This window comes from Puma concolor, chromosome C2, assembly GCF_028749965.1.
Source record: "Puma concolor isolate L17-30 chromosome C2, mPumCon1.1.hap2, whole genome shotgun sequence".
Taxonomy (NCBI): domain Eukaryota; kingdom Metazoa; phylum Chordata; class Mammalia; order Carnivora; family Felidae; genus Puma; species Puma concolor.
The window spans coordinates 111989510-112007644 of record NC_141675.1 but is presented as its reverse complement, the minus strand read 5'-3'; the positions used below and the strand labels follow the sequence as shown (position 1 = coordinate 112007644).

The following is an 18135-nucleotide window of genomic DNA, read 5'->3' as shown; positions in this document are numbered from 1 at the left end:
CTTTTCTTTTCTTTTCTTTTCTTTTCTTTTCCTCTTTCTTTCTTTCTTTCTTTCTTTCTTTCTTTCTTTCTTTCTTAATAGCCATTCTAATAGATGTGAAGTTTTAATCTCCATGTATTTGGGGGTTTTTCTATTTTTTTCTTGTGGTTGATTTCAAGTTTCATAACATTGTGATCTGAAAATATGCATGATATGATCTCAATCTTTTTGTACCTGTTGAGGGCTGTTTTGTAACCCAGTATGTGATCTACTTTGGAGAATGTTCCATATGCACTCTATAAGAGTGTGTATTATGTTGCTTTAGGATGAAATGTTCTGAATATACCTGTTAAGTCCATCTGGTCCAATGTGTCATTCAGAGCCATTTTTTTCTTATTGATTTTCTGCCTAGATAATCTGTCCATTGTTGTGAGTGGAGTATTAAAGTCTCCTGCAATTATTGTATTATTATCAATGTTTGCTTATGTTTGTGACTAATTGATTTTTATATTTGAGTGCTTTATGTTGGGGGCATAAATATTTATAATTGTTAGCTCTTCTTGATGGATAGACCCCTTAATTATGATTTAATACCTTTCTTCATCTCTTGTTACAGTCTTTATTTTAAAATCTAGTTTGTCTGATACAAATATGGCTACTCTGGCTTTCTTTTGATATCCATTAGCATGATAGATTGTTCTCCATCCCCTCATTTTTTTTTTTAATGTTTATTTATTATTAAGAGACAGAGAGAGAGCATGAGCATGGGAGGGGCAGAGAGAGGAGGAGACACAGAATCCAAAGGCTCCAGGCTCCAAGCTGTCAGCACAGAGTGCAACACAGGTCTCGAACTCATAAACCGGGAGATCACGGCCTGAGCCAAAGTTGGATGCTTAACTGACTGAGCCACCCAGCCCTCCCCCCCCCCCCCCCTTTCAATCTTCAGGTGTCCTTAGGTCTAAAATGAGTCTCCTATAGGCAGCATAGAGATAGATCTTACTTTTTTTATCCATTCTGATATCTATGTCTTTTGATTGGGACATTTAATCCATTTACATTCAGAGTGATTATTGAAAGATACAAATTTATTGCCATTGTGTTACCTGTAGATTTCATGTTTGTTGTGATGCCTCTGGTCCTTTGTAGTCTTTGCTGTTTCCACTCACAGAGTCCCCCTTAGGATCTCCTGCAGGGCTAGTTTAGTGATCATGAACTCATTTAGTTTTTGTTTGTCTGGGAAAGCTTTTATCTCTCCTTCTACTCTGAATGACAGCCTTGCTGGATAAAGGATTCTTGGCTGCACACTTTTCCTATTCAGCACATTGAATATTTCCTGCCACTCCCTTCTGGCCTGCCAAGTTTCAGTGGGCAGGTCTGCTACTATCCTTATGTGTCTACTCTTGAAGGTTAAGAACCTTTTGTACCTAGCTGCTTTCAGAATTCTCTCTTTATCTATGTATTTTGCCAATTTCATTATGATACGTCATGGTTGTTGACCTGTTTTTGTTGATTTGTAAGGGAGTTCACTGTACCTCTTGGATTTGGATGCCTGTTTCCTTCCCCAGATTCGGGAAGTTCTCAGCTATAATTTGTTCAAATAAACCTTCTGCCCCTTTTCTCTTGCTCTTCTTCTCCTGGGGCTCCTATGATATGGATATTGTTTCGTTTCATGGAATTACTTAGTTCTCTAATTCTCCTCTCATGATCTAGTAATTTCCTTTCCCTCTTTTTTTCAGCTTCATTATTTTCCATGGTTTTATCTTCTGTTTTACCTATTATCTCCTCTGCTTTTTCCATCCTCACTGTCACTGTATCTAGTTTATTTTGGATCTCAGTTATAACATTTTAAAATTCATCCTGACTAGTTCTTAGGTCTTTGATCTCCACAGCAAGAGTTTCTCTGGTGTCTTCTATGCTTTTTTTCAAGCCCGGTTATTAATCTTATGACTGTTCTTCTTTTTTTTTTTTTTTTTCAACGTTTATTTATTTTTGGGACAGAGAGAGACAGAGCATGAACGGGCGAGGGGCAGAGAGAGAGGGAGACACAGAATCGGAAACAGGCTCCAGGCTCTGAGCCATCAGCCCAGAGCCCGACGCGGGGCTCGAACTCACGGACCGCGAGATCGTGACCTGGCTGAAGTCGGACGCTTAACCGACTGCGCCACCCAGGCGCCCCATGACTGTTCTTCTAATGCATGTTCACATATATTGTTTATATCTGTTTTGGGTAATGTTCTGGCTTTGATTTCTTCTTGATCTTTCTTCTGGGGAGAATTCCTCCATTTTGTCATTGTGGCTGTTTCTGTCTTTTGTGTGTTTTAAGAGCTTATTATGTGTCTTGCACCCTTGAGTACTACTATATTTAAAAGGAGTCATATGCTGCCTGGGGCCTGCTCTCCAGGAAGTATTTTTGGCATATGTTGCATGTACTCTTTTGTTGCATTTGGCTGCTCTGTCCCACTGGTCAGTCCTCTGCAGAGCTCCTCCTAGCTTGTAATGGTGCAGTGTTTGGACCTTTAACTAGGTGTGCTTTGATTTGTTGTTGAAGTAACTCTGGGGAAAAAAAGCGGGGGGCGGGGGGGAGAGCCTAATTCCATAAAAAGAGAAAAATGAAGGGGGAAAAGAAAACCAAATAGAGAATCAAAAAACTATAAGGCTAATTCCAGAGAAAGAGGAAGGAAAATAAAGAAGAAGACAAAAGAGAAAATATGATAAAAGAATAGAATAAAAATGCCTAATCAAAAAATATATATATTATATATAAAATAAGTAATATAAATATAATTAAACAATTAAAAATGTATAAAATAAGAATTCACATATATTTATAAATATAAAAATATATATTTATAAATATATATATATATGTATGTATGTATGTATGGTTTGACCATAACAAATCAGAAACTATGAGCCTGATTCCAAAAGAAAAAAAGAAGAAGAGGGAGGAAAGAAGAAGAAAAGGAAAGAAAAAGAAACAGATGTCTGTTGGTGCCTGGGACAGGTGGCTGTGCTGGTCTGGAGGAGAGGCCAGCTGCTTTGGTCAGCCAGTCTTGCTCCAATAAACAAACAGTTACCAGGCACAGAGGGGTGGGGTTTGGTGTAAGCTTGTCCTGCCTCCACTGGGGGCTGCTGTGCTGCTCTCTGAAGTCCCACCATGTTGGTGTTGGGGGGAAAATGGAAACACCCCAATCTTTCCTCCCCGGCCCAGGTGTCTCAACCCACCCTCTGAGGGCTGTTCAGGCAGCCCTCAGAATAGCGAGGGCAGTTATTTTCCCTGCTCTACAGTTCTCCTGCTCCTTCTAGGCACTCAGCTGGGATTCAAAACTTCGAATCTTAAAGGACCCAGCTCTGTGTGGCTCCTCTCCCCTGTTCCAGAGTAGGGCCTCACGGTCTTGCTGATAAAAGGCTTTTTGGCTGGTACCCTCAGGGTCTTTTGTCCTTGGGGAGGCAATAAACCCTCTTCCCAGAGCACTCTGGAAGAGGGGACTATTCTCTCCTAGCGTGCTCTGAGGTCGCTACACCGGGCTGTGCACTTCGGCCGGCTCCCTTCTCCCCAGGAGCGTGTGCTAGGGCTCCTGGCTCCGCTCCAGAGAAAGTCAGTCCCTTATGAAACCTCCAAATTTCAGCTCCAAAGGCTGTTTGCAAACAAACAAACAAACAAACAAACAAACAAAACCCTCAAAAAACTGGTACTCTTGTATATCTCTTTCCCCTGTCCAGGGTCCAGAGAGGTTTTTCCTTTTGTGCTAAATGGATGCTGCACTTTCACAACCCCTCTTTCTTTCTCTCCCTTTTGTCTCTCCACAGAAAGTGTTCTTTCCCCTCCGTGCCTATGCCATTTTATCTCCCCCAGTTCACATACACGCACCTTGATTCTGCCAGGCTCTCTCCCTCCAACTGTGGAGATGCTTCTGCCACTCCGAGGTGTGAAGTTTTAATAGAATTGATTTTTAAATTCTTCCAGACCTTCTTAAGAAGAATAAATAATAAATGATGCATATGCATCATACACTTAAGTAGTTTAACTGTTGATACATATTTTCAAAATTAGGAGACAGTCATATAGCTAAAAAGTTAAAACAACTCTAATGTTTATTAACTGATGAATGGATAAATAAAATGTAGTATAACATGCAGTGGAATATTATTTGGCAATAAAAAACATGTACTGATACATGCTATAACATAGATAGACGTTGAAAACATTATGCTAAGAAACCAGACACAAAGACTGCATAAATAAAATTCCATATATAAACTGTCCAGAATTGGGGCACCTAACTGGCTCAGTTAGGAGAGCATGAGACTCTTGATCTTGAGGTTATGAATTTGAGCCCCACATTGGGTGTAGAGATTACTTAAAAATAAATAAACTTTAAAAAATAAAATGTCCAGAATAGGTAAGTGTGTAGGGACAGAAAGTAAATCAGTGGTTGCCAGAGGCTGGGAGTAGGGTGGGGAGGAGTGGAGAATGGCTGATAACGGATGTAGAGTTTAAGTGCAGAAAGACACATGTAAAAAAATAAGAGATAAACTAAGCGTTGTTTTCACCTCCTGTTTGGAGTGTGTACAGCTAAAGTTTTAATAAATTTTGAAATTATAGGGAAAAGAAGATTTTTAGAATGTGGTTATGGGCAAAACAATTTAGAAAAAAGTGAAATAAACAGTTTTTTTTGTTTCGGTGGCAGATTTTCTCTGACTTTTTGACTTTTAGGAACACAACATGCATAATCCTAGTTGCTTTTAAAAATGATAATTTTGAATGGATTCAATATATTCAGAAAATAATTATGTACAAAAATTTAAATTGAATTTATTAATCCTAGAAGCATTTAGAAATCTGTATTTAATTTGGTAGTGCTTAAAAATTCATGTTCCCCCCCATCATACCCCTTTAACTTGCATTGTGCAAATGCTTCCATATGCTAGAAGTTACTCACCATTTGGTTGAAGAAGAAAAATTCAGTTGCTAGTTTGAATAAACATTAACTTCATATGAACTTAGTCACATTGTTTGCCTTGCTATAATTCTAAAGCAACTTGGGTTACAGTGTTTAGGTGATGTTGCCACAAACCATCAGGTGAGGGGAAATTCTGTTGTTTTATTTAGGCTTTGAAAATGTGTCCTTGATAGGTCATCAACAATAACCTGTAGCGTCGTACTAACAAATAGTATGGTTTTCAGTGTCATAGAGTTAGGAAGAGATGCATTTCTGTTACTTGGCAACCCCAAAGCTTTGGATTTGCTTTGTGTTGAACCTTCTAGCAAAGTAGACAGTTACTTATTTTCCAGATTTAACTAGGATAAATGGACAAGACCTATACTTTCCTATTTTAAGAGCTATCTGAATCCCCAGTACGTTTCTACCAACCTTTGGCTTGTGAGGTTAGTAAGAAGCCACCATAATCAAAGAAGATTGATTGATTGATTGATTGATTGATTATGAAATTTGTTGTCAGCTGGTTTCCATACAACACCCAGTGCTCATCCCAACAGGTGCCCTCGTCAATGCCCATCACCCACTTTCCCCTCCTCCCTCCCCCCCCATCAACCCTCAGATTATTCTGTTTTTAAGAGTCTCTTAGGGTTTGCCTCCTTCCCTCTCTGTAACTTTTTTTTCCCCCTTCCCCTCCCCCATGGTCTTCTGTTAAGTTTCTCAGGATCCACATTAGAGTGAAAACATATGGTATCTGTCTTTCTCTGTATGACTTATTCACTTAACATAACACTCTCCAGTTCCATCCACGTTGCTACCAAAGGCCATATTTCATTCTTTCTCATTGCCAAGTAGTATTCCATTGTGTATATAAACCACAACTTCTATATCCATTCATCAGTTGATGGACATTTAGTCTTTTTCCATAATTTGGCTATTGTTGAAAGTGCTGCTATAAACATTGGGGTACAGGTGCCCCTATGCATCAGCACTCCTGTATCCCTTGGGTAAATTCCTAGCAGTGCTATTGCTGGGTTATAGGGTAGATCTATTTTTAATTTTTTGAGGAACCTCCACACTGTTTTCCAAAGTGGCTGCACCAGTTTGCATTCCCACCAACAGTGCAAGAGGGTTCCTGTTTCTCCACATCCTCTCCAGCGTCTATAGTGTCCTAATTTGTTCATTGTAGCCACTCTGACTTTGAATATTCTCACCTCAAAGAAGATTTAAAAAACCATAAACTCCCCCCCACCATCATATCCCCCCAGACGTGTGTCTTGATTTTGAATGTTAGGTATTGCTTCCTCAAAAGTAGAAGGAAACTTGGTTTAGGGGGAAGGAAAGTTCTATTTGAGAGCTAAGTGCCATAGAGTTCCTATCTCTCGATAGGAACTTGACCCTTACGTGAATTATTTAACTTCACTATTTTCAGCTGTTTTGCTACTTTTTACAAGTGCATTTGTAATGTTGAAGGTCTGATAACTGAACTTTTGAATACTTTGTTCAGAAGATAACATTAATTTAGTTTGTGAGAGATGCCTTTTACTACTTAAGTTGGAGCGTATTCTGGTTTCTTGCTCATGGTTGTACTGTTGGAGACCATGTTTGTGGTTCCCTGGGAGCAGCATCAAAGACTACAACAGCAGCTGTATCAACAGGGATGTGCTTGTACATTATTATGATTTAAAAAGTATGTCGAGGGTTGGGCATTTTGCCCTAGAATACCGACTTTGTTGTCTGGAATAGTAAGGGATTTGGCAAAGTTACTTCAAAAAGAAACCAAGGATTTTTGCCCTGAAAAATAGAAAAATTCTAGTTCTTCATTTATTTGGTAGAAGAATTCTATCTCATATGATGGTATTTACAGTTCATTTACATATTTAATCATTAAAAATATGGTATTTATTTCTCAAAGATCACATTAAATTTTCTTTGTTTTATGGTTACAAACAACCTTTCACATTCTAACAGGCTCTCTTGTACATTTTGACCAGATGAGAAGAGATAAACCCCATTCTTTATCAACTATAGGCCTGAAGCATTTCTGAACAGTAGACTTGAAATCTTTTTCCCTCACTTTCTTGTCCAACACTTTGGTGACCACATAGCAAAAGGAAAAAAAATGTTTCTTGCGTGGTTACTAGTTATATTCTTGTTCTTATGAATTTGTAGTAGCTAAAATTTGATCACTACTTTTGTTTTGAATATGATCCCAAGTGATTATATATATTTCATTTAATTCCATTCCATTAAGAGGGTAACACTTTAGTAAATTTACCCATTTAAACTAATATTCTTGGAATCCTGTCAGTAGGGGAGATTTACATTATCTTATTAAGAGAATGTGAAATGGTAGTAAATTATTTTCCTCAAAACCATCTTCCCACCCCCCCCCACCCCCACCCCCAGTGTGACAAAATCTTGGTTTCCTGATTGTAGTGGGAGACTGTTTCAGGCTGCTTCAAAGATTTTTAGAAATTGTCTGGCTGAGTTATGGATTTTTATTTATATAGATTTCTTATGTTTTGTACATTAAAATTATAAACAATGACTAAAACTCAGCTTTTGAGAATTCTGAGAGAATTACTTATTTTAAGTGGTTATTTCATGGCTAAAAAACAGTTCATAATGTTTGTGAAAGTTTTTGAAAAATATATTCTTTTTAACCATATACAAACAAAAATAAAATTTATTTCATGTTTAATTTTCTCCTTAAACCTAGCAGACTGTACATAACTGCTTGCTGATGTACTCAATGATGTATTCTTTTTCTTTAAAAGAATATATATATTATATATATATATTTAATATATAAAATGGTGATGCCATTAGAACTTTTTTTGTTCATCTGACATTTATTGGACACTTACTGTAAGCTAGGCACAGCTCTAGGCATGATACCTATGTGAGTTATGTACTAAGTATTCCCATACAGCACTGAATTCTTGGCAGAATTTTATGATTTCTCCTCTTTGCCAATATTTAGCATAATATCAGGAGCATAAATTCTGGAACCAGACTGTTAAAATTGGAATCTTGGCTAGAATACTTACTAGATGAGTGTTCATAAACTATATAACCCCACTTTGCTTCAACTTTTGCATATGTAAACTGGGGCCAGTGATGATTGTGGTTACTTCATAGGGTTGTTGTGAGAATCAAAATAACGCCTGGACAGTATTTGGAACACTGCCTGGCACAAAGATAGTGCTCTGTAAAGTGTGAGTCAGTACTACTACCATGGATAGTAATATTACTGTGACTTTTAAGTGCTGTCATCCTGCTTGTGCTGTCTTCTCTTTTTAACTTTCTTTAATTTTAGAAAACATAACTGAGCTTGTTAGAACTAAGTGCAAAATGAGAGTAAATTGCATGAAACCCTAGATTCCCTTCCAAGGAAACAAAATGCTGTGTATGCCTTGGCATTACATTTTGGCTACTGAGAACCTTTTCTTCGTAGACACACACAGCCTTTAATAGGCCATGGTTATAAATTAATCTTCAATAAGAAAAAAATAAGTAGAATTGATCTATTAAGGACTTGTTTTTTAGGGAAAAAGATCTTGCAGAAGCTCTGGAAGCAGGAGGTTGTGATCTTGAAACTTTGAGAAATATAATTCAGGGAAGACCACTACCTGCTAATCTGAGGGCCAAAGTTTGGAAGGTAAAGTAACTGAAAACTAAAGCAAAATGTCATCACTTAAGAATAACATTTGAGAATTTTTATGTTCATTTGTCTAAGTTGCAGAAAACTTTATCATCTTCTGACCATGTTGCATCTAGAGAATTTATCAAACAGAGCAACTTAAATGGTGTATTTCTGTCATGTTTGGTTATTTAATAATATAGGTTTTGAAGGGCAATGCTTTTTCTTTTGTAGTCATTACAAATGATGTTTATAAAGATTGTTTAATGAAATGGGAAAATGAAACCAATGAGTAAAATAGGATTTATAATTGCAGACATGGAATTATCTCAGCTATATTAAAGACAAGGTGGGGAGAGGACATAGGTCTCTCTGTGTGTTGGAATTATAGGACATTTTACTTTGCTTTATTTTCCTCTTCATCTGTTCTGTAGTGCATGTGTCACTTTTTAATTTTAAATTAAGATTTTGTTATGATTACAAAAGAAATACTGTTTGTTAAAACATACAAGCAGCAGATAAGATAAAAACTATCTACTGTCTATCACCTATGGGTAAAACACATAATAATGTCTTGGTATATATCTTTTTATTTTTTCTTCTCTGCACATATATCTGTAACAGAAATGGAATAATAATTGTACATAGCATTCTGAATGTTTTATTGTAGAAATTTAAAACACATACAAAAGTAGACTTGCATAATGAACCCCCATGACCCATCACTTAGTTTTAACTGTTAATATTTGGCCAGTCTTGTGTGATTAGTATCTCTATGCTTTCCTCCCTGTCTCACCCACTGGATTATTTTAAAGCAAATCCTTGGTAGCACACTAAAATACTTTAGTACGAAAGTCTAAAAGATAAAGACTTTTAAAATAAGCATAATACCATTAAACTAAAAAAAATAATAATTCCTTAATGTGTCCTCACATGGCTGAAGGGATAGGGGCTCTCTGGGGTGTCTTTTATGACGGCACTAATTCCATTATGAGGGCTCCACCCTCATGACCTAATCACCTCCCAAAGGCCTCACCTCTAAATAACATCGCATTGGGGATTAGGTTTCAACATCTGAATTTTGTGGGAGGACACAAACATTCAGTCTATAATATTGATGATGTTTGCTGAAATAAATTTGTGTATGCTATTCACTGGATTGACATGAAGTAGTAAAATTTAATGTAGGGAGATTTAAAATAATTGTGTTCATTATGATATGACTGAAGGGATCAGCATTTGGTGGAGTGTAAATACATTACTTTGTAATCTTTGAAGTATGTATTATTATTTCAAAATTCAGGACTTTCCATTATTACAGTATATTTTCTAAAAATGAGACATGACATACAAAGCTAATTGCTTTTATCTTTCTTCCAGATTGCTCTAAATGTTGCAGGAAAAGGTGATAGTTTGGCATCATGGGATGGTATTTTAGACTTGCCAGAACAGAATGCCATTCACAAAGATTGTGTAGAGTTTATCGGTAAGTTTAATAATTGTTTTCAAACTGAAAAATTTTGAAAATAATATTGTGAGGTAGAAGAGTTACTCTTTAATAGAATTATCTTGTTACAGTTTGGGATATGTTAAATTTGTGAATGGCTAGTAAACAGTCGTAGGACTTCTCTTTGGAAATTCTTATGAAGTAATATCTAGTATTTATAAGAAAGAGAGCCCAATTTTTAGTGTAGGGTTTTTTTTTGTTTTTTTTTGTTTCTTGGTTTATATGTTCAGTTCTTCTGGTACCTTTGTAGTTTTGTTGCAGTTTTAAAATTGTTTTTTTGTGAAAAGGTCTGTATGATCTTTAGTCTTCACATTAAAGGGGTCTGTGTTCTAAAAGTTTACCTATAAACTTTTGCAGATCATAGGTAATGATCTGTAATAAAAAAAACCCCACAAAACTATTTTAAGTCGTGGATGAAAAGGTTTCCTGTCACTCCACAAGGTCTTTTCAAGCTTAAATGAATTTAGTTTGTATTTTTAAATTCATCTATAGTCCTTAGTGTCTTTTTGTTTTTCTTTTTATTACAATTTAGTTAAATTTTATTAGATAGGCTTTTGTGTACTAACCACAACAGAAACATTATTGCTAGTGTATTCAAAGGAAAGGGAATTTATTGGTAGGGAATTAATAACCTTCTCTGACAAAGCTATAGTGACAGCTGCCCATCATTGGGTAGATGATAATCTTTTGTTTAGAAAACACCTTTTTGCTTTCCAGGAATATGGGTTAAGCATCTTTCCTACCTCTCTACCTCGGATTGCCCATTTTTATGTTTAACATATATATAGGTCAAGTATTATTGAGTTAAATACTGAATAGCTAGTAAATACTAAATAAAAGGAAACATGCTTTTGTGTAGTTTTCTTTTGCCCTTGTTATGCTCTGAATACACTAAGGAAGTATTGTGTGTTTGAAAACAAGTGTTACTTGCAATAACTGAGTCTCTAACAGGCCCTTGGTAACTTAATTTTGACACTTATTTTCTAGAACAGCTTTCAGTGCCACAAGAGAAAGCAACAGAATTACTTTTGGATATTGAATCCGTAATCACCTTTTACTGTAAATCACGTAACATTAACTACAGCACATCCCTCAGCTGGATACATCTACTGAAACCATTGGTGCATCTTCAGTTGCCACGCAGCGATTTATACAACTGCTTTTATGCTATCATGAATAAGTACATCCCCAGGTAAAACACGTTTTAGTAATAATAGTTTTTAAATGAATAAAAGTCTGATTTGTTTTGAACTAAAGTTAGATTTACTTTGGTGGTAAAGTAAAAGGTTCAAGTATTTGAATCTTAACTGTTATTTGACTTTATTTCTGTGGTTGTAAACATTTTTTAAAGGGTTCTTTGGTTAAGAATTTATGCTTGTAAAGTTGGTACAATCTTTTGGTAGTATCCCTATTATAATTTCTTTCCTTATAAAAATAACATTATAGTGTCTATACGAAAAGTAAAATTTTTGGAGTGCTGCCTTAAGTGAGGTGCTAGCATTACAGCTTGAAATGTAATCCTATATATGCAGGCACTGAACGAGTAATTAGGAGTGTGCTGAGTATTAGGAAGATGAAATATAGAATGCTAAGGGCATATTCAGTGGCGGCGACCTAACTTGTCCTGGAGGTCAGAGATGACTTCCCTGGGCAAGTGAGCCTTAGGCTGAGACTAGATAGGTAGATGTTTAGATGGTTGCAGGTGTGGAGGGCCAGAGGAGAGGTAGTGCAGGGGCTGCATCCATGAGGCCGGAAAGAATTCTTGTAGTTCCCTGTGCTACCGATTAGGTAGTCAGGATTTCAGAGCGAAGAGGAACTTTTGACATAATCTGCACAGGGAATTTTGGATGCACACTGGAGTCCTTGAGGGAGCTCTTAAAAATCCTGATGCGTATTTTTATATCTGACTATCAAATCTCTGAGAAGGGCACCCAGGCATCATTGTTTTTTTTAGAGCTTCTCAGTTGACTGCAATGTGCAGCCAAAGTAGAGAACTCTACTATTCTGGAGCTTGGTAGTTAAATGACTACCATTCTTTACTGCTTTCTGTGATACACACTATACTAAATGCAGGTGTTTTGTGTGTTTTCTTATTTAAACTATGACCGCTAAAGGGTAGGTATCTCTGATATACAAGTACAAAAACTGAGTCAAAGAAAGAGATTAAAGACTTACTCATGATTACACGTCTGGTGTATGTCTGAGTCAAGATTTGAACCTAAGTTTGGATGGCCACCTGTGTTTTAACTAATACAGTTTTCCACCCTGGTTGCTTGTTAGAAACCACTGAATAACTTTTTCTTTAATAGCTCAAGATACCATTTTCAGATCATAAAATTTATCCTTTTAGTGTGTGTATAGCTCATTGTTTTTTAGTATAGTCACAGGATTGTGCAGCCATAACCACAAAAATTTTTAGAACATTTTCATCTCCAAGAAGGAATCCTGTGCCCATTAGTAGTCAACTCTCCATTTTCCCCCAACACTGTCAGCCCTAAGCAACCACTTTCTGAGGCAATCTTTCTGTGTCTGTGAATTTACATGCATTGCATGGCTATATCACATTTTATTTACTCATTCAACAGTTGGACATTTGGATTATTTTCACATTTTGGTTATGAATAATGCTGCTATGAACATTTGTGTACAAGTTTTTGTGTAGACATGTATTTCATTTCTCTTGGGTATGTACCTAGAAGTGAAATTGCTGAGTTATATTGTGACTCTATGTTTAACCTTTTGAGGAATTGCCAGCCTTTTCCATAAGTATATCATTTTACATTTCGACCAGTAGTGAATGAAGATCCCACTTTTTCCACTGTCAACATTAAAAAAAAAAAATTATTATAGCCAAACTAATGAGTGTGAAGTGATATCTCATTATGGTTTTGCTTTGCATTTCTGTGATAGTCAGTGATGTTTAGCATCTTTCATGTGCTTTCTGGCAGTGTGTGTATCTTCTTTGGGGAAATGTCTGTTTAGCCCAAGAACTTTTAAAACATGTGGGTCCTTGAAGTTTCAACTATAAGTGCACTAGGTAGAGCCTAGGCATATTTTTTAAAAACTCCCCAGGGTAGAGAACCTCTTTGCTACCTTGAAGCCACAGTGCTTCATATACGTAAAACAGACCCAGAGATGCCGGGAATCAGGACTGTGGTCGTGGTAGAGCAAGACTGGAATTCATACTTATGAATCATTCAGTTGCACTAGGTTTCTCAACTGCTTGTATTTTACCACTGCTCGGTGTAACAGAGCTAGTGATGGCAAGGGACATGATGCTCCAACTTTTTCTCTAGAGACTATGTTGGTAGGTAGTTAGTAATAGTAGGGGAGGGGGCTTTACCCTGAGTTGTATAGTACACTATCTTGTTAGGTTCCTCCAGGTACTGTTTCTATGAGTTCCACATGTAATACAGCACTCCAGGCAGGGTCAGCATTAATGCCTCTGGATAGAACACAGCCCCACAAAATGCTGCTAGAAGAATTCCATTGTAATGTATCTTCTCATTACAGATCCAGTGTAACATGGGTAGAATCCTGTCAAGTCAAGCACAGTGCCTTGCAGTGGAGAGTAGCTTTGCAGTACAGAGCTATTAAATGAATAGATGCTGTTGCAGTAGCTAACTCCCTGAGATGTCCTGCTAGGGACACATACTAGGCAATGGTTCCTACAATTTTATGTCTCTACTCTAAGGTTTCCGTGTCTTGCCTTAACAGTCAATTGCCTTGCATATATTAGAGTGGGGAAAGTATTCAGGTGAAGGAAGAGGTAATCTTGCCAGTATGAATCCAGTTCTGTCTCTGGGCTTCTGAATTAACAGCCTAGGGCCTTCTCTACAAAATTTCCCTGTTATCTACAATATAAAAAAAAAAAAAGTAGATAGAGAGTGATACCAAATCCTGGCATTGATCTCAGATCTTGGTTTTGCAGAAATTGTTTTTCATTGTTCCTACTTAAATAGCATTTGACAATATTCTTTATCAGTGCTTTTATGTTAAAACTGTGACATTCATTTCATTAGCTTTTTCACATGAAGCCTTTTGCTTCATTTCAATTTCTTTACAATTTGCTTTTTTGGAGACTGTGCTTCTACCAAAATACCACTTGTTGAAATACTGAATTATATATAGAGAAGAGTCGTATGGCATAATAGTTTAATGCACAGTTTTTGTGTACAGCTCTTAGCTGACTTTTTAAACTATGTGACCTTGGGTGAGTTACTTGCCCACAGCTAAGCTTCAGTTTTCTCATCTGTAAAATGAGGAGAATAATAGTAACTGTTTCATAGGGTTGCTTGTCAAGATAAAATTAGATAACTTTGTAAAGTGCCTGTTACAGTGTCTGGCATGTGATATTTTCTCAGTAAATATTGACTTTTATTGAGATCACCTGTCCTTGAGCTGTTTACATTTTTATTGATTCATTAGACACAAGGGAAGAAGGCAAGAAGTAGTACTCTTGTTTAATAAAGTGTTTTGTACCTCTTGGGATTCATTCTGAGCACTAGTACCCAGGCCACTTCAACTAAGGCTCTTGATCCAGTATTTTGTTACCTGTGGCCATTTCAGACTTTTACCTCTGCTAGAGGACATTCCTAATTGAGTATGTTAACTATAGAGCTAACCTAAAGCCTTCCTAGGAGTTTCCTTGTATTTGGAGGGGAAGAAGAGAGCTGGTCTTTTTTTTTTTTTTTAGACCTCTGTAGTTCTCCTTTTGGGATGTAGAACTTGTCAAAATACCTAAATGGTCCTGCTCTTTCCAGTGGTCCCTGTAGTTCTTTCTTTTGAGTGCTGCCTGGGTTGAGCTGGAGAGAATCTCCTTAGAGTTGGCTGTAGACCTGCTGTTTCTACAAACTTTCTGTCAAATCAGGGATATTAGGTGTTAGCAAGAGATTTCTGGCTGATGTATCAGGTAGGCTTGCTGTGAATGCTGTGGTGTTCAGGCATTTTGGGGGGTGGGGAGAAGGAGGTGGGTGTTGCAGGAGGACTAGTTACTGATATGATCATTTCTGATCCATTAATGCAAAAACCTTGCTTCTCTTGTCTTTTAGGGATTGTTCTCTGAAGGGAAGACCATTTCATCTTTTCCGATTACTCATCCAATACCATGAGCCTGAGCTTTGTTCTTTTCTTGATACAAAGAAAATTACTCCAGACTCCTATGCACTCAACTGGGTAATAAAGTGAAAGTAGGAACACTTAATGAAAAATAGCTTTCTATAAAACTATAGTTAGGTTTATTTTCCCCCAAGGAAGAGAAAGAAAAGTACTAAATTATAGACCGTTACTACTTAAACCAAAGGAGTAAAATTATTGGTACTTCCAAAATAGGTTTTTTAGTTCTTGACCATGTTAGTTCAGATTATTTAAAATGAAGTTTAGCCTTTTGTTTTACATGTATCTCATATTGCATAGATAGTACATTCATATGTAATATTTGTGAGATATATGTATGCAATATGTGCTAATATGGGCATGTAATATATGTAAATATGTGGTATGTATCAGTTCACTTTAAAACTTTGTGTGATTAAATTGTTGATGGTGTGTATAAGAATTGATATCCAAACATGAGGAAAAAGACTTAAGATTATATTGATCATTAAGAAATGATCAATATAAAGAAATACAAAGTACATCTCAGTGCTCTGTTATTCTATATATTTTGAATGGGAAGTTTTATTATTCTGGGTCAGTGGTTCTCAGACCCTTTGGTGTCAGGACTTTTTATACCCCATGTTTATTGAGGATCTCTAGTTTATACAGATTATGATGGTTAGAAATTAAAACTAAGAAATTTAAATATTCATTTAGAAGTAGTGATAAATCCATTACATGTTAACATTAATAGCCTATTTTTCTAATGCAAAATAACTGTATTTTCCAAAAGAAAATTAGAATAGTGACATTGTTTTATATTTTTGCAAATCTCAATATTCGGCTGGATCACAAATAGGTAGATTCTCATACCTGCTTCTTTATTCAGTCTGTGATGGTACCACAATTCATGTAGCCTTTGGAAAAGTATTGTTCACTTGTGAGAGAACGAGTATGAAAAAGGCAATTAAAGTTCACGTGTTATTATGAAAATAGTTTGACCTCATGGACTCCCCTGTAAAAAATACTCTTGGGGACGTCTAGGGCTCCTCAGACTACACTTTGAGAACTGCTCTTCTCAATTAACTTGAAGATCTTTCTAAAACAGTGATTGAGTCCTAGAAGAATATATATTCAGAAATTAAACATACTCTTTGATCATGTCTTAACCTAGCTTTCTTCAGAAAGGATTCCTTTCTTCCACTTATTAACTGTGTGATTTAAAACACTTAGCCTCTGAGCTTCAATTTCTTTATCTGTAAAATGGGAAGAATAATAATACCTACCTCAGAGGGGATGAGATGAGTAAACAATCAGGAAAAGGTACTTAAGAGAATCCTAACTGGTTTCAACTGTCATATTAAATCTCAGACTGCAGCAGCCTACTCTTTAGTGTTAGCCACAGTCTTATCACTGAGTTGAAATCATAAAACACCTATAAAATTGTAGTTTCACTGAGATTCATATATTGCCATTCATACTTATTTGTATTCAAGTAAAAAACTAAGCATTCTGATGCCTTATAGAGGTCTCTGCTGTCACATCATGCCTCAGAAATGCTCTTTCTGTTGCCACAACTCTGAATTAGTCCTCAGTTCCAGTAGTAGATTTTACCACGTACTAAAACAACTGGTTTCTCTTCAGTCAATGCCCCAACTAGTTCTTGCTATTAGTATCATGTCTATGGAATGGAGTCTTTTTTTTTTTTTTTTTTAATCATGAGATGAAACCATTAAAGCTAGTTCTTAAACCTTGAGGGACCTACAACTGTGAGCAATGCAATGATAGCTGTAGTTTGGCTATGTGACTTTAATGATGGCCATATATTGCATGTATGCATATATTGCAGTTCTATTTGTATTTACATCTTTGGGATTTGTAATAGTAACCTTTTTTTCTTTCAAAGTTTACTTATTTTTGAGAGAGAGAATGAGTGGGGAAGGGGCCGGTGGGGGGAGCGGGGACAGAGGATCTGAAGCAGGCTCTGTGCTGACAGCAGAGACCCCGATGGGGGACTTGAACTCACAAACTGCAAGACCATAACCTGAACCAAAGTCGGACACTTAACCGACTGACTGAGCCACCTAAGTGCCCCTGGTATTTGTAATAGTAATCTTATTTGTAATAGTAATTTTTAAAACCACAAAAAAACATTAGTAACATTTTATACTTAAAAGCTTTGTGGTGAAGTGTAATGGCAGTTAGCTTGGGCTGTGGAATCTCAGGTCATTTTTCTAGTGTAAATACTGCCACTCACTAGCTCTTTGAGCTTGGGAAGGTTGTTTAACACCAGTTTATTTCCTCACATGTAAAATGGGGAGAAAAATGTCATCGTTGAAGGACTGTTGTGAGACTATTTTAAATAAGAGATAATAAAGGATATGTGACAGTAGTTTAGTACTGGCACAAAATATGCACCAATGTATATGTTCCCATTAGCCATTAAAAATGTTTTCAATTTAAACCCCTAAATGGAATTGTTTCTGTAGCTAATGAAAATTGAATAAACAGATCACTGAGTTTATGCAGTTTAAAACACAGGCTCTAGAGAAACTTATTAAACAGCTCTTTTATTTAAGAGAGAAGACCACAGAGCTCCTGAAACACAGGGATATAAATGTCTCATGTATTTCAGATGATGGACATGTAAGCTTTGGCAGCAAGTCACCTTGCTTGTCATTGAAAGTTGACTCTGTGTTCTTAACTAACCATGTTTTATCCTTAGAGTTACCTTGTAGGTGAAGAATCATAATAATTATGCTGGGTACCCTTATAGTGGTAGTTATGCCAGTTATTATGTTATGGCATATATGTATTAGTGACTTTAGATACTCTAGGTTAATTATCTCTCTACAACAATGGTAGAAGAACGGTAGCAGTATTCTCCCCCCCCGCCTTTTTAAGTAGAAATGGGAGTTTTAGAGGTTAAGTAATATGCCCTAAGTCACACAGCTAGTAAGTGGTGT

General features: G+C 36.5%; 1 protein-coding gene across 2 annotated transcripts in view; it reads left to right on the top strand.

Moving 5' to 3' along the window:
- TBC1D23 (TBC1 domain family member 23) overlaps window positions 1-18135 on the top strand; it is a 59719-nt gene that overhangs the window by 13400 nt on the left and 28184 nt on the right. For both annotated transcript variants that reach the window (XM_025914010.2, XM_025914009.2), the window contains exons 2-5: window positions 8472-8583; window positions 9946-10051; window positions 11060-11264; window positions 15124-15247. In XM_025914010.2, the coding sequence (XP_025769795.1) occupies window positions 8472-8583; window positions 9946-10051; window positions 11060-11264; window positions 15124-15247 (547 nt within the window). The remainder of the gene's footprint in view (window positions 1-8471; window positions 8584-9945; window positions 10052-11059; window positions 11265-15123; window positions 15248-18135) is intronic.